The sequence below is a fragment of the Numenius arquata genome, chromosome 9 (genome assembly GCF_964106895.1).
Source record: "Numenius arquata chromosome 9, bNumArq3.hap1.1, whole genome shotgun sequence".
NCBI lineage: Eukaryota > Metazoa > Chordata > Aves > Charadriiformes > Scolopacidae > Numenius > Numenius arquata.
Genome location: NC_133584.1, coordinates 51,582,408 through 51,609,039, shown reverse-complemented (window position 1 = coordinate 51,609,039; position 26,632 = coordinate 51,582,408). Strand labels below are relative to the sequence as shown.

The 26,632-nt window shown below is 38.3% G+C and overlaps 1 protein-coding gene across 5 annotated transcripts in view; it reads left to right on the top strand.

Moving 5' to 3' along the window:
* Positions 1-957: 957 nt before the first annotated feature.
* Positions 958-26,632, top strand: part of PUM2 (pumilio RNA binding family member 2) — a 71,473-nt gene continuing 45,798 nt past the window's right edge. For 3 of the 5 annotated variants that reach the window (XM_074153741.1, XM_074153740.1, XM_074153739.1), the window contains exons 1-2: positions 958-1,233; positions 24,103-24,171. In XM_074153741.1, the coding sequence (XP_074009842.1) occupies positions 24,121-24,171 (51 nt within the window). In that variant the 5' untranslated portion in view covers positions 958-1,233; positions 24,103-24,120. Of the gene's footprint in view, positions 1,234-24,102; positions 24,172-25,919; positions 25,923-26,632 lie in introns of those variants that run through there. The other 2 variants (XM_074153743.1, XM_074153742.1) reach the window with 1 other exon arrangement.

Here is a 26,632-nt window from a genome sequence, read left to right as displayed (position 1 = left end):
CCGCCGCAGGACTGATAACCCGGTTTCATCTGAAAGTTTGATCTGTGTGTGGCATCTGTGTGCCGTTTCCTGAAATGGGAGTACTCTCTAACCAGACTCCTTTTAAGAACCAGTGAAAAAAGTAAAATAGTGGCTTTTCTGTGAAATCCGTATTTTAAAATGCCACTGACAGGCAGAGGTTAGTCTCTTCAAGGCCAGGTTGGATGGGGCTTTGAGCTACCTGGTCTAGTGGAATGTGTCCCTGCCCATGGCAGGAGGGTTGGAACCAGATGATCTTTAAGATCCCTTCCTAATAAGCCCATTCTGTTGTGCTTTTTCAGAGGCTGCTAAATAAGTAGAATTTATGCTCATATTGAGTGAGGCTATTAAAAACCATCACAGTGTTTTCTAGCATCCAGTACCGTATTTACCAACAGCAACCACACAGCTGTTACCAGAGAGCCTGTATTTAACTCTCTCGAGGGAAGGAAATAATTGACTCTCTCCCAAAATCATCGCCCGGCAACTACCGGCACAGTAGTTAATTAATAACTAGGGCGATGCGTTTCTGTTTACTGTAGAACCCAGGCGGCCTGGCCGGCGGGCGGTGCTGGAAGGGAGGGAGGGAGGGAGGCCCTCAGGAGCCACCGGGTACCCCTCAACGCGGGCCTCGCCATTGTCTCCTCACCCCCGGCCTGCGGGCGGGCACCGCCTCCCGCCGCCGCCGCCGCTCCTCCCCGACAGCGAAGTATGTAAAAGAGGAGGAAAAAATAGCGAACACACCCCGCAAAAGCTGTGTTTTCACCGTTTTTTTCGGCGGGAGGGAAACGGACGGCTCCGGCGCTGCGGTTCCGCCCGCCGCGTCCCCGCTGAGGGGAGAGCGGCGGCGCATGCGCGGTGGGCGGCGGAAGGGGCCGGGGGCCACCGCCGCCTGCCGCTCCCTCCCGGGCGGGGGCGCGCATGCGCTGTGGCGGCGGCGGCGGCGGCAGGGGCCAGCGGCGGCGGCGGCGGGGGGAGGTTTGCCGCGCTCTCGCTGTCCCTCTCCCTCCGTGCGCGCCCTCCCGCCATGTTGTTGTGAGCCCCTCGCCGCCGACGGGGGGGAGGGGAGGCAGGAAGGAGAGGCGCCGAGAGGGAGGAGAAGAAGGAGGAGGAGGAGGAGGAGGAAGAAGAAGAAGAAGGGGGCGGCAGGGCGGGCAGGGGTGTCCCAGGGCCCGCTTCGGCTCCATCGCAGCGAGCAGCGCCGCCAGCCAGCCCGTGAGTATCCTCGGGGGCCGGGGCCGCGCTGGATAGGCCGCGGGCAGAGCGGGCGGGCGGCCGCCCCCCCCCCCCCCCCCTTCCTCCAGCCCCCTTTTGTCTCCGGCCTCGGCTGCGCGCCGAGGGAGGGGAGGGGAAAGAAGAGGGGAGGGGAGAAGGAGGGCGGGAGGGGGGCCATGTTGTGGCAGGTCACCGGGCGGCGCGGGGCCTGCTCGGCGGCCGCCCGCGCCTCGCCGCCTTTGTGTCCGCCCGCCTCGCCGGGGAGCGGCGCCGAGGTGGGGAGGGAGCGCCGTGAGTGGGGGGGCGGCGGTGGCGGGGGGCGCATTGTAGCATTGTGCTCTGGGCGAGCTGAGGGGAGCGGGACCTCGGGGTTCAGTTTCCATCCCAGCGGGGTTCGGGGGGGCGAAGTTGTTGCCTGAGAGAAGTCCTAGAGGGGGGAGGGACCGACGACACAGGGCCCTCGGGTTGGGGGTGTGTGTGTGTGTGTGTGTGTTCAGGTGGGGAGAGGTACCGGTACACGCGTGAGGGTGACCGGAGCGTGGGGCAGGCCCCAGGGGCGGGGGGGGAGGGTGGGAGGACACGAGGGGGAGGTGTTACAATGCGGTTCGGTGCCGTGAGGAGCCGGGGACATTGCGGGGGGGGGGGGGGGGAGGGTGTCGGTTCCGCGGACAATTGCTGCCTGCGGAACGTGGGTGAAACGGGCTTTGTTTAAATGTACCGAAAGCGTGAAAACTTGCATTATGTGTATATATATATATATATACATTTAGTGGTCTTAAGGATAATGACTGCTTTCTGAAGGTGTGGAGCGAGGAGGCCAAATGCTTTTGGTAGTTGATAGCAAACAATGAAGTGTTAGGTTTTAATTTTACTTCAAACATCTCTGCGCGGACAACAATAACAAAAAGTTGAGAAAAATGCCAGCTGCCCTGAGTGGATCGTGCTTACAACTAACAGTTGGGTTTTTAAGCTACTTGGCAGTCGTTGGACAAAGATATTTTTATTTTTTATTTTTTGGTCATTGTTCTCTTTAATGTATTTCATAACTTCAGATTCCTAATTCCTTGAGAGAAAATTAATATACTTGGGACGCTTTATATTCTTCTGGGTTACTGTTTGAAGCAAGATGGCTTAACACCACAATGCGTGGCGTGTTTTATACGTGATGTGATAAAGAGGTTATATCAGCTGATTTTGGGATGCTTTTTTCTGAGTAATGTAGCTGTGTATAAGCTATATAGGTCATTGCAAATGAGAATGGGTAAAATTTCTTATAGCTTATATGCTACCTGTTAATAAAATCCTTTCAGATTTATTTTACTTTCTCTTTGTTGCATCTCAATTTGAGAGATCAGGCTTTTTTAGTTAGTGTGAGTTGATGGTATAGCTCTTCAGGTATGTGGGATACGAATGCATTTGAAATATAATTACTACCCCATGCTACCATTTTTATATATAAAACATAGTATTTTGTTATATTTAGTCATGTCTAGGTTTAAAACCAAATGTTAACAACAGTTGTAGTTTTGTTGAAAAGCTGAGAGAATTATTGTCTGCCGTGCTCTGGACTACAGCTCAATTTGTGTCAGTGTGAATATAAATATGTTAGGTAGGTGGGAGAAGGAAACCTGGATAAAAAAGGAAATGATAATTTAGTGGTGGTGTAGTTTGGGTTATATGTGTAGAAATGACACTAAATCACCTGACAGTTTTCTGAAGTGTTCAGAGAGTTGAAAATTTGGAATTTGTCCCAGAAGAATGGTTAGTAGGCAAATGCATGTGAGAAACTGCTTGATAATGCAGATTCTGCAGTTTATTATGTGGCTGTTGCACGTAGGAAACTCCATGTTATTTGAATAGCATTTTTTCTTCATTAATAGGGAATGGTACTTTTTTTCTGTAATAACTTAATATTTTTCTTCTATGCTAGGGATATTGGCACAGCGCTGAGGCAATTATAATCTTACCTGGCATCATGATTGAGCCAACAGTGCAAGGAGCAGTTGGCTGGAAAAGTTGGACTTGCCTGTCTTCTGATGAGAAGATACCTTATATATTAAATCTTATGTAGGATTGTAGTGCACAGTGAAAGCTTTGTGTACGTGTTTTCCTCAAGATTTACTCTCTCAAATGTTTCTTTGCAGTTCCACATATTGCAGTTGTTTGGGGCAGGTATGTTAGCAGGACATCAGCTTGTTGAATACTGTGAACTAGATCTGATTTTTCAACAGGACTTTCTAGTTCACTTTTAGATATTTCCCCTCCTTGATTTAATGATATGTGAGTGTGCATTGAATAATCATGTGTAGAATTTTCTAAAAGCGTTCTCCTTGATAACTTCATGGTTTGTTTTTTTTTTTCTTTGTACAATGGTTTCTAAAACCCCAAAATGATTAGACCAAGTTTTTATACACAGAGGCAAGTAATCCAGTAGATGGTTTGAATTCCTGCTTGTATGTCTTCATGCTTCTTTTTGAATGTGGAATTATATAAAAATTCACTGTCCATTGCAGTAAAAAAAACCGTAAATTTTCTTGAATGTTAAATTCTTTCTGTGTTGGGAATCTCCTGTGAAACAAGCACTAATACATTGTATTGTCTTTAAAAACAGTTTCTAATAGAAACTCTGCAAAGGAAACAACATAAAACTGTAGAGTAGACATGCTTTATAAACACTTCTCATTGATAAACTCTCTCACATACCTATACGTGTAATACACGCAATCTTCTTTCTCTTCAACAAATTCAGTTGAAAATGGTTACTTCATCTAATGTGAATTTTCCCCACCCATAACATAGCTGTTGTCTTGATTATTCCACACAATGCAACCGTTCCAGTGTTGTCACAAAGCCAGTGACCAGCCTCTTGTCTCAGAAATGGGACAAGAAGCCTTGCATTTGAAAGCTCATTTGCTCCTCCTATAACAACAAATACCAGTTATGTAGTAATGAAATTGGAGACGCTGCACAGTCGTATAGTAGAAAAGAGTTTTAAATGACGTCAGAACATGTAAATGTGTTCAGTTTTAGCTGCTTGGATATAATTTCAAACAAGTTGTATAAAAATTATTTTATACTAACGGCCTGTGCCCTTGGAATACCTGCTGTGGCTTTTAGAATAGCAGGCAAGAGTTTTTCAAGCTGGTATGTGAAATGTTTAGCTTACAAATAAAGACCAGATGTCATCTCTAGCAATATCTTTAAAGATTGTATTTCATTATTGGTTGGCAGTTTTTTTTTCCTAAACGTGGCTATTTAAGAACAGTTGTAGACATGTAGAAGAAATATGTCTGAAGAGGTTGTGACAACCATCTTGGGAGTTGGGAACAAAATCTAAAACTCGGAAATGAGGCAAAAGTATTTCGGGAATTTAACTTTTTTGCTAGGTGTTCTATATAGCATCTATTTCCACTAAACTTTAAAAGTGGTGATATGATCCTCTGGCTGTGCTAACTATCAATTCTGCAGCCTTTCGAACAGGCAGATTTTTTTACAGCATATATTTATGTATATTGGATTAAGTTATCTGGTCTACATCTTGTAATTCTGATTGTTTTCCATTTTCATTTTTTGTACAACTCTAAGATAAGTTAGCTCTTGTTCCGTCAGTGCTATTGAGGTATTAGCAAAGCTTCCAGTTTCAGGTAATAGGTGTGGTTGTCTGTATTATAAACCTCTCGGCATATAAATCCTAATGGAAATAAGGGTTGTGTCAGACCTGTGTTCATACCTTTGCTTTTAGATTTCATCCATGTTATTTTGAGGAAGAATTTTCAGTGATGTATTGAACTAGTTGGATACATTTTTTCTTTGTTTGTATGGCTGGTCTGAAGTTTCATATAGAATTTGTTCACTAATCTGTTTAAAGGGGAAGTGAGCTGTTGAAAGCGGGGTTGGTGCGTTTAGTTCTGTAAGTCTTTACACGTGCTTATTGATTAAATACAAAGCTAGACTTGCTGGAGGGGACTTTGTGTAGTTGAGCTAAAAATAACGAGTGAGTCTGTTTTGACTCATATTTTTTGAGTATCTTGCTGTTTATTTCCATTCTGATACATATTGCTTAAACTTTAGTTCTGGGCATACTGCAACGATGAGTTAAGTCACGTAGTCTGAAGAAGTTGCAAAATGATGTTAGTATGGTATTTTGACAAAAAGCAAGTACCTACTGCAACAGTACTATAATAAGATAAAGTAGCTTTAGAATTTACGTGTTACAAAATAAAGATTGTTCAAGATTATTAAAAAAAAAGATCCTTCTACCATATATCTGTATATTACGCATCTTCCTAAAGATTGGACATTCTATAGTCTATAAGGTTAGATTAAAAATGCAGAATTGCATAGAGAGATTAGAGGACTCGTTTCTTTTGCGTACATCTTTATACAGAAGTGTTCTGTTCTGATTAAATATCTTTCGATTTATGTCAGTTTTTATTGTTTGGACTTAACAGTGGTTCAGCATGAAAACGGAGACATTTCTTGGACTTGAAATTTAAATTCTCCCTCCTAAAAAAAGTCCTTAGTTAAGATTGTAGAGGGTATTTTGGGATTTATATATGTAGTCCTGTTTTCCTAAAAAGTCCATTTACATATTAAAAGATTGATAATACATCAGTTATGGTAGATTAAGAACATGTGTTGACATCATTAAGAGTATGTGTTCAGGGGCAGGTATTTTTTGTTGAGGATTTTGTCGAGATCAGAGATTTTTTTTTTGGGTTTTTTTTTGGGTTTTTTTTTTGGTTTTTTTTTTTTTTTTTTTGCTGTTGTCATTTATACTTATTTCAAGCCAAGACTTAAATGCTTCAAAAAGGAATTGGCAAACTGCATTTTAATCCGAGCCTGAAATCTTTATTTTGTGAAAGCCCCCAAATCTACTTTCATGTGGGTTGGAGAAGTTCAATGTCAATTGCTGTGTTAGAATCTTAGATAGCTTAACTCATTTGAAAGAAAAAGTGGGGCTGGTGTGTAAGAATTTGTAGTTGAGATGATGAAGTAGCATAGAAAACTAACTTCTCTACGTAGTCTACAAATATATAAAATTAGACATAATGGTACAATAGAATTAGTGGTTTTACACATCATAGTGAGTAATACTGTAAAAGAAACTGCTGCCATTATGATTGAAAATCATATTTTGATTTTTTTTTTTTTAAGCAAGGAAATACACGGGCAAATGTTGATAATACATGGAACTGTACCGTATTAATATATTGTCTTGTAAAAAAAGTCTGTAGTACTTTATCTCAGAGGCTTAGTTTGGTAATGGTATTTAAAGTTTAAATCAATAAACATTTTGACAATGAATATTGTTCTTTAGCTTGGGCTTTTTTCATCCTAATTATAAGAGCTGCATATTTAAAGATACGCGGGAAAGCCTTTTATTTTATCAAGACTTTTTCTTTTAGTTTTCTATGTGGAATGAGCATTCCATGTGTTTTCCTAGGCATGAATGAAGTGGCCTGGCAGGAGACCAGAGAAATGATGCATGTGAATGTTGGTCAGGAAGCCAGTGAGGTTGGAGTAGGGGTTGCCCCAGCTGGAACAGTAGTTGGAGCAACATCAGGGCCCAGTTCAGGTGGAAACACTTCTCACACCATCCCCACAACTGCAGTGTCAGACACTTCCAATGTCCCTGGTACCCCTCAGTGGACATTCTCAGGATGGTGCCAGAGTTGGGTGTTTTTCCAGAGGCAGGCTGGTGAGCAGTTGGGTGGCTACTCCTGCAAACACCGCTAGCCCACAAGAGTCAGCATTCATATAAATTGTTCGGTAGGTGGTTTATTTGTTTTTCATGGAAACAGTTCCTGTGTTTTGTGTTGAATCCACATCTTTATGAAAGATATGTGTGAGTTAAGCTCGCTTTAGAGTTTGGGTTACCACAGACTTTGAAAAACTTTAACTTCATTTTGTTAAAACAGTTATAAGTGAAACTGCATAAAATAATTTCGAAATGTTCAGTTTGAACCATTCGTTTAACTTATATAAGCATTTCTTATTTTTGTGAGTACCTATTTTTTTTATCAGAATGCCATCAAATCATTAGGTTTGAATTTATGCAAAACAATTTGTTTAGTTTGAAAAGGGACTAGCTTCTGGTAGTCTTTATGAGGAGTAATATGGATTTAGCACACAATCTTACTTGTTACACTTGCAGGTAAAAAAAATTTTGTTCAGTTAAAACAGAGGTAGTAGAATTAAGTGTAGATCAAAACTTAAATTTCTCCTTTTGCAGATAATAACCTAGAAGGAAAAAAAATCTAGTTTTAAGCTTTTACCCCCAATGTTTAATTGATACACCTTCCTAATTTTTCTTTAAAAACTTCATTCTGAATTTGAGATAAGAATTGCTTTTTTCCCCAGGATTCTTGTAATGTGCCATGCTTGAGTCCATGAGGAACTTTTTGTACCTTCCCAAGCCCAAGGACTTATGGAACATGCTCAAAAAATGCATTAAATATAGGAGCAAATGTGAATAAACAAAAATTGCTTTAAAATTTTGCTTTAAAGCAGGAATATCTGTTGTGTCTGGGGTTTGCTTCATCTGCTATATTGATCTACATAGCAAAATAAAAAATCTTTTCCCCTGACATGCTGCTTCAGGCTGTATCACGTTCTGTATTACACTTACATAGAAACTCTAAAGCAGTTCTGTAAACACAAAATTCAACAATATTCTACTTGGACACAATTCCTGAGTATGAAAACGTTGGGTTTTTCCTTGCCAGCATTCAGTCTGTTACACAGGCAATGGTGCTGATTTTCACTAGCATTTTCCAAGGATGATACATTGTGTAGATAAAATTATTCACAGATAGGTAAATGCTGAGTAACAGTTGCATCTCTCTTCTGCCACCTGCTTTCCATCCCCAGTGGGAATCAGACCCATGTCTTCATCAGCAGCTTTGTTTAATTATCAGGTGCATCAAAATATTCCTCCATTCCTCCAGCATGTAAATGTTATGAACCCCATGTGTTTTCTGTAAGTTGAATGGGGAGTGCAGGGGAACTATTCTTATTTTTTAAAGTACTTCAATGTTTTTATGCATTATGAAGATTTAGTGAAGGGGGAAACTACTCTTATTTTGCTGTGCATTGTTACCCATGTGAAAATAGTGTTTTCCAACTTACTGTAATCAGTACTGCCATTATGTTCTGCCATTTTTCACTGCTCCTATTCTTCCTTAGCAATATGAGCTAACAGAAATCAAGTACAGATCAGGAGACTTCTCCATCTCCTAAGACAGAAGCTAAGGCAGAAGTTACTGTGTTTTTTGTTCTTTTTTTTTTTTTTTTTTTAAAGAATAGACAACTCTTGAGTTAGAAGTACTAAAGAAATGGGTTTTCTCAAGTCTGAATTTATGCAAACTGTGGAAGGAGTTTAGTTACAATTGTTTTGTGAGTACTGGATAGACAATCTGTGTAGATAAATATATGAAAGAGAATATTTTGGTGCATTTAGAGAAAAACTGGAAAGAAAAATAAGAGAAATAAGTATAATAGATAAATATCACAGAATGGTTGAGGTCGGAAGGGTCCTGTGGAGGTCATCTGGTCCAGCCCCCCTCCTCAAGGAGGACCACCTAGAGCCAGCTGCCCAAGTTGTTATATAGGTAAGAAGGAGACATGAAGATGCTGAAATCTTTGATTCAACATGGGTTATCTAAGTGTATCTTAAAACTGTGGATTTGACATAAATTTTAGCATGCCATAGTGCAGTCAAAGAATGTAAAACAATGCCAAAGTAATAAAAAAGCATTTTAGATAAATACACCAAGACTGAACCATTTTTTTTTCATGAAGACAATAGAGCTTTATCCCCACTGATTCAGTAGCAACTTAAAATGTATAAAAGTGAAATACAAAAATGGAAAACTGTAAACCCAGCAGGGATTTTTCAAGCAAAAATAACTATTAAAAGTAAGAAATTTTCATACATTGAAAATAAGGATAGCTTAAAATTATCTTTTGAAACCCTACTAGTCTTCTGGCAAGAAATTGGCACAAGCCTGAGGCCTTATACATGTATTCAAGTAAATACAGAATGTGGAAAAAACCTTGTATTTTCTTCTGTATCTGAAGATACCTGATTGAGTGGTACATAGAAGTGAGTTGAAAGAAGAGTTGTTGTGAGCAATTTGTTCTTAAGAGGAACAGATCAACTTGGCTGGAATCACTGATGGATTTTGAAGAATTTTCAAATCAGTTTAAAGCGCTAAAGGAGTCGAGTAACCCATTCTAAGTCAGCCAGAATAAGAAGTTAATAAATATACTTCATTAATTTCAAGAAACTAATTCCTGAGAAGACTAGGGAAATATTGTTTTGGTCTCTGAATTGTCTTCTAAAGAACCAAACATCTTATTAAGGATAAAGTAAGACAACGTCTTTAGTAAAGGTAATTATTTGTCTAGTAGGATATTTAATTTTTACTCTGGTTAAAAGCCTGAAGAACTGCTTGTCAGTGTCCCTTTTGAGGGACTATTGAGAAATGACCTATGGGGAGTTTCAGCCAAGCCACTAGTTGGAAGGCAGTTCATGCCGTTAATAATGTGCTTGAACTTTTTGGTCAGCCCTGAAGTGGTCGGGCAGCTGGACTAGAAGGTGCTTTCCAACTGAAATATTCTACTATACACAGTAGCTTTAGAGCCTGCTGATAACACAAGGGAAGATGAAGTGGGTTATCCTGGAGTTCTGTGGTAGTACTGAGGCTTAATGCGTGCTGATTTGGAAAATACCAACACTGCGATGGAAAAATTTCAGGTGCCACACACACTTAAGAGAAGAGCAGGAAGTTCAAACACACGACAATTGAATGTGATTCAACTTTTTGTCAAGATGGAAAAATCTTTTTGATACGTGTACTCTTGACACATTGCTGTCTAAATTTACTAGCCACTCTGACTCAAAACTAGTATTGGCTCATAGAATAAGAGACAGAAATGTGTGATATTGTTAACATTCACATTCTGTCTGTGTCCTCCTAAGGCTGCTTCAGTTACTCCTATGGCAAGAACTGTGGAAAGTTGAACCACTTTGCTGGCAGAGGGGGAGGCTGTACAGAATTATTGGCAGCGTAAGGGAGGGCAGAGGCTGGAGGAGCACTCATTTGCATGAGAGATGATATCCAAAATTCTTTGGGCACTCGGTTGAAAGGTGATGCGTGCGCAGCTCCTCACTGCAAGGTGTCAAAGCCAAAAGTTCAATCTGAGTCAAGAGACCACCATTGTCACCCTTCATATTACAACAGCAGTGAGCATCTGGTCACTGACTGACAGGGTTAAGTATAAACTTCTTTGTCTAGAAATGACTATCCCTCAGTCTCATTCATCTTCCTTTAAAATACTTAATATTGAAAAAAATTGTAAAGGGTAATGAACTAAGTATAAAAACCAGCTCACTTGGGTTTTTGGTGTATTTTTCTTTCCCTCAAGACCAAACAAGCACTTCAGGCTCTTTAATAGCACAGCATCTGAGGAATGTCACTGTCCGCTGTGGCATCATCCTTTTGTTAACGTCCCCATGGGGCTGCAGATAGGTTAGTGATCTCTTTGTCATTAATTCACATTGCTTCTGTAATGAAGAATCATCTAGGATACAAAGGCCTAGTGATCAGCAGTCAGTCCGTAATACTTGGAGTTACAGAGATGGGGTCTTGGGGAAGCCCAGGATATATTTTCCTGGACATCAGAATACTTGGGAATGTTCTTCCCATGTGCTGAAGCAAAGAGCTACAGCACTGTGATACTGCCCAAGGTATTTGTCCTATCTTTTCCCCCATCGTCCCTGTTTGCTTCCCTCATGGCAAAGGTACTTAAGCACTTCAGCAGTTTAAACTAAATACATCAGGTTATGAATTTTAATGTGGTGTTTGCTGCTTCTGCTCTCTCTGCCTCCAGTAGAGGGGAAAAGGGTAAGAACTGATGGTGAAAATATTAGAATGCTGTAGGTGGGTCTACCAGAGTCTCCAGATCCTGAGGAAGCTAGAGTTGATATGCGAAAGAACACCAGTGAAATGCTCCGATTGTAGCAGCCTTTTCAAAGCATCTGAAGGACAGTGGTGCTATAAACAAAAGACCATAAATTGTGTCTTTGCGCAAAGCTTCAGTTGAGCTGCAGTTGCTGTAACTCATTTGTGTTAGTATTTACAAACTTCTAGAGAAGTTTTGTGAATAGCTGCTGAAACAAAGAAAAATTCTTTTTTGGGGGGAATGGAGAGAACAAAGGAAAGAGTCTTACTGAGTTCAAGAGCTTTTTAGCACTTCTGTGATATTGAAGAGAAGCTCTATGTCTCATTTTTTTTGCAAGTACTCAACATGACTTCCATGGGGATCTGCTAGCATTAATATAGCCAAGCGAAAACGTGTGGATGTTATTAAACTAAAAAAACGTGCAAATGTTTAACGTTGTTGCCTCAGGATAAAATGGACAAATTTCTAGCAAAAATTTTGCCTTGATTTTAAACAATAAGATTTTGTTTGTTGTTCAAATAAGATATGCTAATATGTTTGTGCAATGGAAATTGGGAAATAATTTTCCCATATGAGACCTCACAGTCGTGTAGCCAATCCCTTGGAACAATGAACATAATCTCATCATTCAAATTGGGAACATCATCTGTTTCCTGACTTTACAGTGGGAGTCGCATTTCCTGAATCATTAGTTCTTCTTTTACAGATTCTACTTAAAACTGTCTCTAGAAATCTGGGTGAGCTATTTTTTGATTTCTGAACTTTGTTTGCAACTTTTACTTAAGTTTAAAAACAAAGTGTAATTGTGAAATACAACTGTTTTAAAGTGCTTTCAAAATAGCTCTTATAAACAGATACTTTATGACTTTTTCAAGTGCTAAGCAACTAAGCAGCACATAATTTTCCTATATTGCTAGTCTATCATAGTAAAAAAAAAAAAAAACAAACAAGTTTTATCCTAGCTGATTGATGGCTCCATCTCCCTGTAGAGCTGATGCCCATCTGAAGCTGTTCTTGAGATCATTTGTTTCTCTGACTGCAATCAACCGGTTCCGTAACAACTTCGTTATGTTTCGTCTTTCTGTGTTTAAGTTTGTACTGCTTTTAATTTTTTATTTTGCTATTCTCTTCAATTAATTGTAGTAGCGTTTAGCTCCACTTAACTAGAAATCTAGATTGTAAACGTCAAATGTATGATTTAAGCAGCTTCTCAAACTTGCAAGTTAGGAAAACTTTTCAAGCTTCACAAACTAGGAAAAGAAATCTTAGACTGGAAGGATTTTCCATTGTGGTTAGGGGAGAGCTCGGTGAGGGATTTGATTCCTGTTTTGGAAAATGTTGTATGCCCTGTGAAATCCTTGATTAAGTTCTCGGTGAGATTTTTTCATCACCCTAGTGCTGTGTATTTTGGAGAAAATAATGTAAGTTTTTCGTGTGAATTTTAAGGTTATGGCTTTTTGTGTGCTTAAAAAAATTTAAATGTCTTGCAACCTGCACACTTGAGACATCACCTTATCGCCTGCTTGTGACTTCACACTTGTGGGAGCAGACATAGCTGGGAACAGGTAACTTGTCTGTCTTTCCTCTCTCTTTGTTCTGAAACAGCTAAAAGGGAATGTTTTGTGACGAACTGCAAGGTGTTTTCATGTGATTCAACTGAAAGAAAAGCATTGAGAACTTTCCTCTGCTATACTTAAAAGAAAATTACAGCTTAGAATTTTGCAGGTACTTGATTTGTATTTTTAGTAGTTTCAAGCATGTAGTGCGTGGAATAGACATCTTAGTGTTAACTGTCCTGAGGGCAAGGAGAGTAATTGCAGTCACCTGACTTGTGCAAACAAGTTTATTCCATGTAACTTCTGTTCAAAGAGTCTTTTCCTTAATCACCTCTTTCAATCACATTTGCCATTCTGATGCATCTGCATATTTTCTGACCTTTTCACCAACATTTCGAACTGCAGCTGATAGTTTCAGCTCATGAGCTGCTTGGCTAATTCCCACCCACAGCACATTGTCTCGGATGCTATCAGGCTGTGAACTGCTACCCCCTCTTTGTGGATTGTAGTATTTGTTGTGTCTTTATTAAGTGCATTCACAAGCGTTGCTTGTGCCGCCTTCCACTTTTTTGTGCTTCCTGACATACTCCTTGAGTTAGTCTTTACATTTTCACCTGCCTTGATGTCTCCAAATACCTGGCACTCCTGCATGGTTGAGTGTCTTAATGTGAACGGCTACTTTATTCTTACTTTACCAGTTTGGTTTCTGATTGTACCAATGTTTGTCTTATGCTTAGACTGAGAGCTCTTTGAAGCAGAAGCCTTCGTACTTTACTGCTTATTCAGTAATTAGCACAGGGAGATGCTGGTTTTATATTACAGCAAAACGAAGAGCATGGGGTCAACTGAGCATTATCTTTGATTTACATATAGATCAATTATTCTGTACATTTGCACAGTTATAGCTCTCTGCTGAATCGGTTCAGGTCTGCGAGGAATTATTGACAGTAGCATAAATGTGAGCGGTAGCATCGCTTTGGGAGGTAACACAGGTTTGGAGCAGCCGGCGTGTGTGCACCTTGGAGCCTGGCATGCCGGGAACCGGAGACCTGAGCTGGCTGCGAGTGGAGCCAGTTGAAGTTTTATTCCCATGGGCTCCAGGTTCTAGGTGGGGTTATGAGTGAGGCCTCATTCTAAATGTGGTTGTAGAGCTTTTTCACAAAGCTAAAACTTGTTTTGGGTGTTCTAGGAGAGTTTTGCATAGATGTCCAGGTTAAGGTGCTGGGAGCCAATAAGGTCAGGGGGAAAGAAAGGCTACATGTAGTCATTCAGGTATTTTGCATTTGCAATATATTTCTTCCTATTTTCTTACTCACTTTCTTCTATTATTCAAGGTGTCAAGTAAATAAAAATATTTTAAACTTGTGTCTGTTTGTTTTTTTTTTTTTTTGCTTAATCTAAGTTCTTATCCACAGATTAGAATGTAGTTCTCTCTTTTTATGTGATTAATATTGGGGCTTATGAAAATGTATGACACTGCTTTATTGCATGGAAGGGCTACATTTAGTTTTCTGAATTGCCTTGGTTTGATACAGTTTACGTTAAAGTCGGGGTGATGAGGGCCCTTGGGTGTCTTTGTGAAGGTAAAGGAAGAGTTGCATGGAAGCCTTTTCTCTTTAGTGAAGACAATGGAGGATGGACTTTCACAGGGAGCAAAGTGGTGTGTAAATATGTGGAGGGAAGAGGGGGGACAGCACTCAGTTGGGTAAACGGTTTGAGGGAATATTTTAGTTTGGATGAGAATGAATAACCTGGAATTTAGACATCTAATCAGAAGTTTTTCTTGTAAGATGTCTTCCTTTATTTTGTTAGATGGGAATTCACATTTTTTTTGTGGGTGTGTCCACAGTTACTGCTTCTGCCTACCCTAAGTTCTGCTGTTGATGTGCTGATAGCTGCCTTTACATACAAGTGCTTTCAAATTTTTGGCCTCTGAAGTGAAAAGGTTGAAGAATTTGGCTTTAAATCCATCCTAACACAGATGTATTAATCAGTCTTTGAACTAATTTTTGTTACAAAGCTTTTATTACTTTAATTTGAATTTAAATAGCCTACTTTATTTCCAGTAGGTTAACTGTCATCAGTTTAAAGTCTTTGGTGTTATTTTAGACTTTTTTTTTAACTTCCTTTGAAGGACTATGCTGGCCAACATTTAATGAGATATTAATGTCCAAGGCTAAGCTGCTGCTCTTACTGAATTAGAAATGAGGCTTATTGAATTAAAGTAGTCTCTTTGTAGATTTTTTTTGTTGTTGTTGTTGTTTTAACAGTTGGCTGTTTTTTTCAGCTTTTAGGCAATCTGTGGTTAGTTTAAATACACATATTGTCCAAAGAGAATATCCTTAGAAAACAGCTGAAAGATTTGATAACAGCAATTTCTTTAAGTGTCCCTTCTCCTGCTATAGACAGATAAAGTAGAAAACACATATGCTTCCCTATAGTGGTTCTTACAAAATAAGTGAAAAGAAACATGCTGTAGTGTTCTCTGGCTGTCCTTGAGGTTACGCAGAGTCTAAAGGCTTGAAGAATCAAGGTAGACTTTGAAGCAAATGGGCATATATTTGAAACTTTTGGGTTTTCTCACTGCCATTTTATGCTGGTGATACAGAGAAGTTGTGTGCTTTATCAACAGCTTGCTTTCGAACAACTATGTATTCATAGTGGAGTGAGAAGTCTAAAAATTCTTAATTTCTTCTTTGTTCTTCTCATGATTCAATTCATTGCCTGAAGACTCGGTAGTTCCATTGCTTCATCCCTGGTTTTAGCACCCACTTTGAGAAGAGCAGACTCTGTTGGTATTCTCTGGTTTCCGTTTATCGGTTGGAGGAGAAAAGAAAGCAACAGCAGAGCTTGTTCAAAGGGTACTGGGCTGGGAGGGAGAAGTCATGTTGCTCAAAACTTTTGGGCAGGAGAATTACTGGTGAAACTTCAGTTCTTGCATCTAGTGTCCTTGAAAAATGAATGTTTAAGTTCTTCTGCCAGTCAGGAGCAAAGAAAATGAAAGTAAATGCTCTGAGAAAGGGGATTGTTATATATCCAGAATTGCTGGGGGTGGAACTTTGCTAATATGAGTGCTACAATAACACAAAACTGTTTCCTGGAAATTCTCTTAGAGTGACTTCTGTCATTTCCTCAGCCCTACTTTTAGTGGGGGTGTGTATATACATACGTACAAAATCTTTTTCTTAGTATAAATAGTGTTATTTATAAATCAGTTATGTTCCATGGGATCCCTTAAAATCACTTTTTTTTTTAAGGTGGTATTAAAAAATACATCATTTTTTGAAATAAAAAATTAAAGCTTGTTTTTTACTTTTGGAGGAGGGGGGAGGTTTGCTACCGGATTCTCTGGTAGCAAATAGAAAAGTGAAAATAATTTAGGTATCTAAAGAAAACATATCAGCAAAAAAAAAAAAAAAAGTCTTGATTGCAATGTAGAAAGTTAATTTATGGAAAGTTTTACTTCATTCTAGGCCTGTACATTCTGTTTGTTCCAATTCTTTTTAAGACATTTAAGAAAAGCTTGTTGACTCTGTTAGAATGAATGTTGTATGTTTTATTAATCATTACAATATATATTGAGATAAATTGTCTTTAGTTCCTGCTTATGAGTAGATAAATTTTGGGTTTATACAGAATTTTCATCTTCAGAAAAGGCAAAGTTTTAAGTCTGTCTTTTTTTTTTTTTTTTTTTTTTTTGTAGCATAATGCCTAGACAGCACTGAAGGTTTTTAGAAGTTTTTTAACTTATTAAATAAGTTTTTTGAATAAGAGCTAATGATGAAGTAACAAAGGCTGATGTGTCGGAACAGCAATGCAGCAAATTAATGTCACGCTTCCTTATAGAAGTAGCTGTATAGTGTTATTACTCACAAAGCCTTTCAGTGTAGAATGGAACAATAATGGTTAGAAATGAGTCTCGGGAATTCCCCTAAACTTCTGTTCCATCAACAGTAGCACTTACTACTCAGTTGCTGAGTGACTAGCTTAGTAAGAAAAGTGTAGATTTTTAGAAATAGTATCTGTACATGACAAATATCTTTTTTCTAAGTAATAGGCACCAATTAAATAATAAGCGTGTTTAGACAAGAACTGCAATTCAAATTTCATTTCACAGCTTTGTTTTCAAACTTCTGAATATATTTAGTGTCTTCCTTTTTTGTTTGTGGTATATTTATGCAGGAACATGGGAGTGAGAGATGCAGAATAATATACACGTCTAAGAGTGTGGTTAAGAGTCTCACCAAACTCAATGGGATTACACCTAAACTATTTCACATTGAGGATTAAACCTGTACATTTTCTTGTATGAAAGGCAGTTCTTCAGTTTGATGTACAAGCAGAAAAGGACCAGTAAGCTCCTTTTCCGAAGAATTACCTTTTCTTGTAGCTCATTTAAATAATAAGCTAAAACTGTATGGATAAATATTATTTTAATAAATTGTTTTAATTAAATTTTTTTAAATAATTTCCTGTTTACAAAAACTCATTGGATAAGTTTTTATGGGATTTTTCTTCTATTTTGTAAAACTATATATTAACTTTTTATCTACATACTAACTTTTTAACTACTGTCTCTTCTTTAGACTTTTATTTTACAAACTCCTGCAACATCTGTCACCCTGACTTCCTGTTCTGTACATTTCTTAGAAGCTCTGAGTGGATAATTTCTTACATGATTAAAAGACTTTGAGAAACCTGCTAAGTTATTTAGTATAAACTATATGCCCTACTTATGTTGGAATATATCACTTCAGCTCTTCAAATGGAGCCAACAGTGTAACTGTTATAAATAGTTATAAAATCTGGTTTCAGTACAGACGCATTATTATTAATTTATGTGAGGCTGGTAGTTCTACCAGTATTTGACTGTAGGGATTAAGATCCTGAGCACTGAGGACGCATGACAGTAATTCAGAAAAAACTTGTGCTTAACAGTTCTGCCACTCCTGGAGCAAAGCTTGAGCTTGTTGGGTGGGAAGGCAGCACGAAAGCCTGTGCAAGGAAGAGATAAGTTTCTTATGTGATGGAAGAATTCATGTTCAGGGAGAAAAACGAGTGCAGTTACGTATTTCTTAGAGCACATTTCATTCCGTAGTAGGGAACAGAACCTAAGGTTCCTGAATCTTGTTAGGCCAATGAGCCATCACGTAGCTCTGAAACACGCGGCAAGATGTGCTTTCATATTCCTCAGCTTTTCTTCATGGGAGGCAGTGTCCTGTTCTTCTCGCTCTCTATAGTCTGTTGGCAGGGAATATGCAAGTATATCTGCAATTTCTAAACTTGGCAGTGACTTGCGAGATGCTAACCAGCATAATTTTGTATATATTTTTATATATACATATATATATATGTTCTGTTGATAATAACCTAGGAGATTCCTTTCTCCTGTGTGCATGCTTCCAGGATACTGATATTCCTATTGAAAAGAACACGAGCAAAATGTTTGGTCAGCATTGCGTATACAAGTGTCAGCTCTTATCATCACCTTGTGCCTTTGTGACTTAGCTTTTTTAGCAGACTGGACAGTCCTTTTGCTGAGTATATATATTTATTTATTTCCTCCCCCTTGCTACATGCTGCAGAAACCCTGCCTTGAAATCTCCTGGTTTCATTTTTTGCATTGTTGGTGTCCTCGGCACCGGTAGGATTGGCTTCTCAAACTTACAATGGAAAGTTCACAAGGAAATAAACCACAAGAACATTAAGATCCAGAGTGGTTGCTGAGCCAGGCCAACTGAATTGACAGACTAAATTTGTTCTTGTTAGAGCATTTGAATGTTTTAAGGGTCATATAGTGCAGAAGTATAGCTTGATCCCAGAATATGAGTTAAGAAGCCTAAAATACAGGGATTGAGGAATTATTTGCTTGCCTGCAAAAAGTTTGAGTTGGTTTTAGAACGTTATATTTTAATGCAATGAAAATTGTTCAATACTTACTGGGGGAAGATGTTTTGCTTTTGGGGATTATAACCATGGAAGTGTGTGTTAGAACATAAAATTGGTTGCTTAAGTGTTTTGTCAGAAATGCCTAACGTCTTGTTTATTCAAACTGTTTACGGAGCTTAGACTGCTCTGGTTTTGGAGTATTTGGTTAAGTCTGCAGTCGCATTACTGTTACATAGGTGCTCAAAAATGTTACCTCTTTTCAAAATACAACCTATCTGTAGACTTTGGATTACTGGGGAGCAGCAATTTATGTTAACCAGTTTGGCAGTAAGTGAAGCTTTGATTCCGTGATGCCTCAGAAAGGTATGGAAAGATGCATCTAGCCAAAGGCAGCTTTAATCAAATGAATGCCTTGCTTTCTTAAAATGCCTCACAAAATATTTAGTATTTTGTAACTAACTTGTGTACTGACTTGTAGTTGCTTGTCGAGCTGCTGAACAGCATTTTTTACCTGGATGTACTATTAGCTGGCTTCTAAACCAAAATAAGGAGATTTTAGTTAATTTGGCAAAATATTCTAGAGGGAAAATGTCTATATACAGCCCTGAACTGCAGTGTTTGGAGATTTGCAATTTAGGCTTGTTGTGTAATTTTCCCTGTTGACCTTAGACACAAATCTAGTAAATTTATAACAAATGTTTTAATTTGTATTAAAATATTATTTTTATTGATGGTCACCCATCTGAAATGTTAAATGAGCTTTTTGTATATGTAGTCAAGTGTCCAGCATGGCTTTACAAAACAGTGTTTAACTATGTATTATGTTTTAAAATAAAACCATTTTAGTGTTCTTAAATTGGTTTTGAACTTGCTAATAATTCTAAGTCTCTGCCATAAGCATATGTCATACACAAGAAGATAAATGCTGCAGAAGAGCCACCCCTGTAGAAAACTACTAAAAAGGTATTTTGCATTGAAGCATTCAGCAAAATAAAGAAAAAGTCTCAAGCATTTGCAACGTGAACAAGAAGGTTCCTTTTCTTTCCAGTCACAGTGCTGTAATCGCCAGGTGCTTTGTGTTGAATTTATGGCCTAGTACCATAACTTCAGCCTCAAAATGTGTCGTTCTTTTCTTCGTCGGGGTGGTCAGAATACTCACCTGGGAGGGGACAAATGAGATTTGGAATTTCTTCATGCAGAAAAAGTGTCGTGGCTACTTTCTGGTTAGCTGGTTTAACCACTTTTAATGTATAAAATGAGTCTTTTTTTTTTTTTTTTAGTTGTTTTATAATTATTTTCTCCAACTGTTTTCAAAGAAGTGATCTTTGCTTTTGCAAGAGAGTGATTAGAAGCTTATTTCTGGTAGGATCCAGGGTTATTGGAGAGAGTACTTGTCCCTAGATCTGGGTCTGGCTGCCTGAATTCCAGAAATGGATATTGTTTTAAAAAAAGCAGTGTTTCTTATGGTAATCCTAGATGACTATCCAGTCTGCAGTCTGCCTCCTGAGTTATGTCAGGACACGGTTTCACAGAATGATATGGGGTTGGAAGGGACCTCTGGAGAACATCTAGTCCAACCCCCCTGCCAAAGCAGGTCCTCCTAGAGCAGGTTGCACAGGAATGTGTCCAGGCAGGTTTTGAACATCTCCAGAGATGGAGACTCCACCACCTCTCTGGGCAGCCTGTTCCAGTGCTCTGCCACCCTCAAAGTAAAGAAGTTCCTCCTCATGTTTAGATGGAACTTCTTATGTACAAGTTTGTGCCCATTTCCTCTTGTCCTGTCACTGGGCACCACTGAAAAAAGACTGGCCCCATCCTCTTGACACCCACCCTTTAAGTATTTATAGGTGTTGATCAGATCCCCCCTCAGCCTTCTCTTCTCCAAACCTTCTTGACCAAACCTTTTACTTGATGATTACCAAGTTCATTGTGAGGGGAGCGGTAAAAGCTGTTGATGAAGGATGGAAGGACTGTCCCATTCATCAGTAGCTGGTTAGATGTGCTCAGCTTGGTCATGAACTCAATTTATTGGTTGACTGTTGAAGCATTCAGTATTGTCTGGTGGGCATAGCGTGAGGTAGTAGTGAAATACAGAAAGAAATAACTAATCTTACTTGGAGTTTTGACAGAATAAAGGAAGGTTTTTACGTAGGACTCTAGATTTAAAATAAATTATTTTGTGAATTTCAGGGGGAGAGAGCATAAACTTTAAGAAAGTCTACTAAAAAAATGCAATTTTGTTTTTACTCTGTGTTAAAATCTCATTCCTAATGCTGTGCTGAAAAATGGACTAATACATGCTGTATTAATATCCAGTTTCTGTGGAAGGAGAAAAAGATCGCAATTTTCAATCAGTACGTCGAAGGAGAAAAGTTCATGGATACACTTAAATGGTTCTATCTATTTAACAGCGGTGTGTGAGGAATTGTTATACCTAAAGACTTCTTTGGTGTGTAGTATCCATTTGTGTGTAATTTGGGGGCCCTAAGGAATGATTTGATGTGTATCAGGAACTGTTGCCAGCTTCTCTTAGTTGGAAAGGCTCATTAGCATTCGACTCCTGAAAACTAAGATTAGATCTAGCAACTAATCCCAAAAGCAGGTAGGTGGTAAATGGAGAAAAGAGGAGTCTTCAGAGTGATTGTAGGAGTGGAAAAAAAGAAAAAAGAAAAAAAAAAAAATGTAATCAGCCAAAACCAGGAAATAATTATAAGTGTTGAGCAGTGTGTTTCATAGGCCTCTTTTGTGATTTATGAATTATTCTAGATGATGGGAAATAAATAAAAATGGAGAAATTATTTTTTCAGTGTTCTAAATTTGAGGTAAAGAAGTATACAATAAAAATGTTTATTTCTGGAGCATATGAATTAAGTGAATGTTGGCATTGAATTAAAGCAAATAAAACTTCCTGGTTATACAGGTAATCCTAACCAAAGTTTCTCCTTCGGGGAGAGGGCATGTCTTTATAAGTAGTAGATCTAGCTTGGTTGTTACTATACTGGATGTCTTCTTCTGTTGCAGTGATAGGGCCAGCATTGAGGAAAGCAGATGATCAGAAGATATTGGTGCTGCTTGTATTTTCTCCAATCTCTAAACTGATCTATGAAACTTGCATTTATGATAAGGGACAGGGTATTGTGGGCTGCTATTTTTGATGGAAACAGAAACGGAGATTCTTTGCTGCAGGAAAAGGACTATATTATTTCTCTTGCTGCTGATAGCAATACACCAATTTAAATTTCATGTTTCTAAGAGTGGGGCCAGTGAGCAAAATGTTGAGTGTGCTAGAGTTTATTTACAGTTTCAGAAAACTTCAGTTTAAGCTTAGAGTTGGCTCTGAAGTGCTCAGGAAAAGAAAAAAAAAAAAAAAAAGGGGGGAGTTGGCTGTGCTATTACATGCTATTACCCTGATTCTTGGATTGTCTTCTCTTAGAGGCTTGGAAGTGTGCGTGGCCATGTTTTTGAACTTTGCTGAATTGTGAGATATAAGCATTTGGTATTAGGTCTTGCAGCACACACGAAAAAACCCCAAACAAACAAAACAGCCATCACCAAAAATTTAAAAAAAAAAAAAATCCTCTTAAAAAACCCCAAAACAACCAACCAACAAAGCAAAAAAAATCCAACAACAAAAAAGAACCCGCAACCAAAAAAATAAAACATCTTTCATACTTGGTTGCTTTTTATCTAACAGTGATTTGGGTAGTGTTTATGATTGTAAGTATTAGCTACAAATTTTGCTCAGAGATGCTGTTAGACCAAACCCACCTTTGAAGACAGCAGTATCCGATTTACTGTTTGATTGCAGTTGAAACTAAATTCCATGACTTCAGCATGGGGAGTGGCTTACGGTAAAATAATCAACTCTCAGCCATCAGAAGAAATTCTGTTTTCAGAAACTGTAATATCTGAATTCAGAAGTCTTCAAAATTTGAATTTCTGGTTTTTCTTTCTAAATATTGCCTCTTCTCTAGCTAATTTTTCTATATGCATGCACAAAAATTGGATTATCCCTCAGTTATCCCTCAGATGTAATAAAAAAAGAGCTTCTTTCACATAAATTATATATAATCTATTTTGTAATTAATTAGAAAAAATACCTTTAGCTTTTTTAAGGGTAGATTAAAATCTGCTTCTAGTTTTTTAAAGAGTAAAATCAACCTAATTGAGATAAATGTCAGCATCGCTGGAAAAAAGGTCAGGGTGCTGATTCCCCCCTCCCACCCACCCTACCCCTTGTTAAGTCACTGTGAAACTAAATTTGCTCTTCATTAGGTCACAGAAATTTTTGGAGGTTGGTTTCAGAATCCATCTGAACTTAAATACTGTTCTTTCTGAGGGAATATTTCTTTGAGCTGTGAAATTCCTTCCTCAAAAGCACAGAGACACTCAGCCTGGGAATTTAATGGCTTGTAATGATTATGGGGCAATAACAAGATTTTGAGAATAGAGCATTTTGAGAATGCGAAGAAAATTGGAAAAGTTGTTTGCACCAGAATATTAAAAGCACAAGATTCTTTCTTTGCCAGTATTTGAGTGTTTTCTCAAAAGTGAGCTTAATGTGTTATGAGCTGTATGGAGTTTTGTTTTATTTGTTAATGTAAACAGTTGGGCTTACTGGGTGAAATTAACTCCTCGGGAAAGGACTGGTATTGGGAGGGAAACTTTAATTTTATTTTGAACTTGAATAACTACCATTTCACCCTGCTGCATCTCACTGTTGAGAAAGAAGAGAAAGGGAGAAACAATGCTGAATTTCCCTTTTTTATTTGTTTTTCTAAGCTCCTCATGGCTTTGAAAACTCCTTGTGGAAACCATTTTCTCAGGAAAGAATGCACCCAGTGCATTCTGTCTGCATGCCATGGAAAAGGAGGTGGTTTGTTGCAGCAACAACTCTGGCTTTAGCAATACACCTTTCGTATTTACAACAAACAAAAAAAAGACAACACACAGAGAAGGAAGAGTGCTATTTCCTGGAAGAAAGCACAAGAAATTGTGATAATGCAGTCAGTTATTAGATTTTAAAAGCAACGTATTGCTAGTAGCTTTTGTGACCCGTGTTGTGAGATTTTGTTTGTTTGCTGCTAAGTGTACTTGGTAACATCCTGTGCAGTAGCTCCTTCTCTCCTTTCGGAAGGATATTGTATGTCCAAATCTTTAATTTCACTTTTTGCATTTGTTGCAAATGTAATATTGGTTGTTTCCATAGTAAGTGATACCCATCCGGATATATGAAGATTAAAATGTTTAAGTCTCTTGGAATTTCTTGCATGTTATTATATTAGCATGGTTCATTAAATTGGGCACTAACTGTCCACGAAATCTAAACTCATGTTCAATCTAGATTGACTAGCAAATTTTGTGTGTGCTGTCAGAAATCTTGTGGAGAATTATAAACTCAACTTTTGGAAATATACTTGACTAATGGATCGCTCTTTTGGTTTTCCCCCTACAGGTTCGATCTGTGGATGAGATGAATCATGAGTTTCAAGCTCTTGCCCTAGAATCTCGGGGAATGGGAGAGGTAATTATTGAGAGCTGAAAATCCAGTTGGTGTTTTGGAAATGTTGATACAATTTAAGAAGTCTTAAATAATACAACCTGAAGCAAAGAGCTTCTCTTAAGACCAAATTGATTTTTTTAGGCAACTGAAGGTTTCTGCTCTAAGGTGAAGATAAACTAAGTACTTTGCAAGAACACTGAGATGGTTGTTGACTGGATCTACTGTGCTGCTACGTCAGTCTTACTACATGACTGATACTTTTAGGGAAGTGACAGAGTAACTTGTTTAAAAGTTTGTGCAATTCTATGAAATGAGGCATCTTTTCAGTGCCACTGTGTCTAAGCTGGTGAAAGAATTGCGTACTACCTCTGAGAAGCCAAGGAGACCAGGATCTGAAAAAGGTTTGGCTTCAGGAAAAGTGAAACTGGCATACCCTGGCAGAAATGTGTGGTAACTTATTATTTTTTTTTTTTTACTGGCAATTACTCCTTAAAAGAAGACTTTGACCCAGGTGAAGAGTACAATTGTACAGTTTAGCTTTGTTTAAGTTTTAAATCAGTGTACTTGGGGACAGAATTAAGATCATGAAGGATGACTTTGCGCCTTCAAAAGCAGTTCCCTGAACTGTTTAGAAAGTAACCAACATGCATTAGACTTACTAGCCCTGACAGGACGTGGTAATGAAATAAATTCACGTTGAACTAAGATTTAAAATACTGATCCGTTTGTCTCGGTGGATATTTACCTAATTCAGTTGATAATTGAACTAGGGACAATATTTCAGCTCAACTTTTTAAAAATGATGATAGAACTGTGATCTCTATGGAAACAATAACTCGCTGATAAAAAACAAATGCCGTGTTCTCATTGCTGACTGTTCTGGGCATGACACGTGGCTATTCTTACTTGATTTTTTTTTTTTTTTTTTTTTACTTTGAGGAAACATTTAACCAGTCAGTTGGCTTTTCAGCATTTTTTGCTTCATCCAGGGTTCCATGTTGACTTTCTTGAACCATCTCCTGTTTGAAAAAGCAATAATAGATAAAGCCCTGTTCTGTTGAAAGCTGACTAGCCACATTGGATATGCTTGCTTCCCCCTGCCTCCCCAGCTCTTAAAAACTGCTTTTGAAAGGTAAAGGTGTTGGTAAGGTATCTGTGATAATACCAACAGCATAAGTGGATGGGTAAAATTCATATTGGTGTTTGTTATTTCACTGCCCATGAAGTACTCTGAAAGATCGAAAGCAGTGAAAGTGAAGGAAGGCACAAATTCCTGGGAATTAAATTGAGGTGTATGATTGCTCATACGGATTTTCGTTTTAGGTTTCCTCCGATTGAGGGAGATGTTTCTACGTGATTATAATTTTTGTTTGTTTTCATGGTACTGTGTAGATCTATGAAGATGTCTAAAAAAAAAAAAAAGTAATTCTGGAATAGAATCCTTGGCTGTTTTAACCTTCTTTTTGATTGTAACCTTTTAAAATATTAAAGGAAACGTCTTCATCTATACTCTAAGCTAGAATTGGTATTTGTACATTCTTCCTTGCTGCCCACTGTCTACTTTGAAAGGTGTGAAAGAGCGGTCATGTCTCTTCCTCATGTTCTCTGTCTGGATAGATTTTTCTCTGAACTGAAATTAATTTCTTGTTCATAATTCTAATCCTTCTTGGTCTTTTTTTTTATCAACTGGGAATCAATACTTGACATTAGGAGACTGTTAAGTCTTTTCACATCATTACTAAAATCAAAACTGTCTGTGAGCTGTCAAGCAAGTATCTCTTCCATGTTCCAGTGTAAAAGAATATAGTATGAAATCTGTTTTCATTGTACCATAACGCATTTTGGAAATAATATGTACTGGAAATCCTTCTGTTAAGCTGTCCATCTGAGCTGCACTCGGATGGAGCCTGGTATCAATCAGTATCGGGAATAGCACAGCATAACAGGAGCCAGATGTATGGTTTCCTTGATCTGCTTCTGTCTTGCAATTCTTTGTTAATTTATTCTGTAAAGAAGCGGGCTAAAGTTTTATTAGCAGATCTGCTGTATTGCAGGCGTCTTTCCCAAAATGTCTCCTAAAATTTTAGCTGTTAGATTGGTTTGAACACAGATGATGGTTCTGGCTCCGGCTCCCAAAAGCTATCATGACCTTTAAGGTCGTGATAATATTCTGAAGAAATACTGACACGTGGTGCTATTTCTCTTCTCTAGGCATCTGTCGTTTGCTATTCCAGGGCCAGCATAGTGGGCTTTAGGACCTTTAGTGTGACCCAGTACAGGCATACATAAAATTAATTGCCAAACAGAATATAAAACTAAATCTTTTTTAGATAGTGTCTATTCCTATAGAAACTTACAGGGTCAAAGCACAAACAAATTTCATTTTAGGGACAATGTATTCATTTCTGGTGTCAAAACTTCGTTCAAAGAAATTGCAGATGGCTCTGTAGGAATAATTTCTGATCTTAAAATAAATAAATAA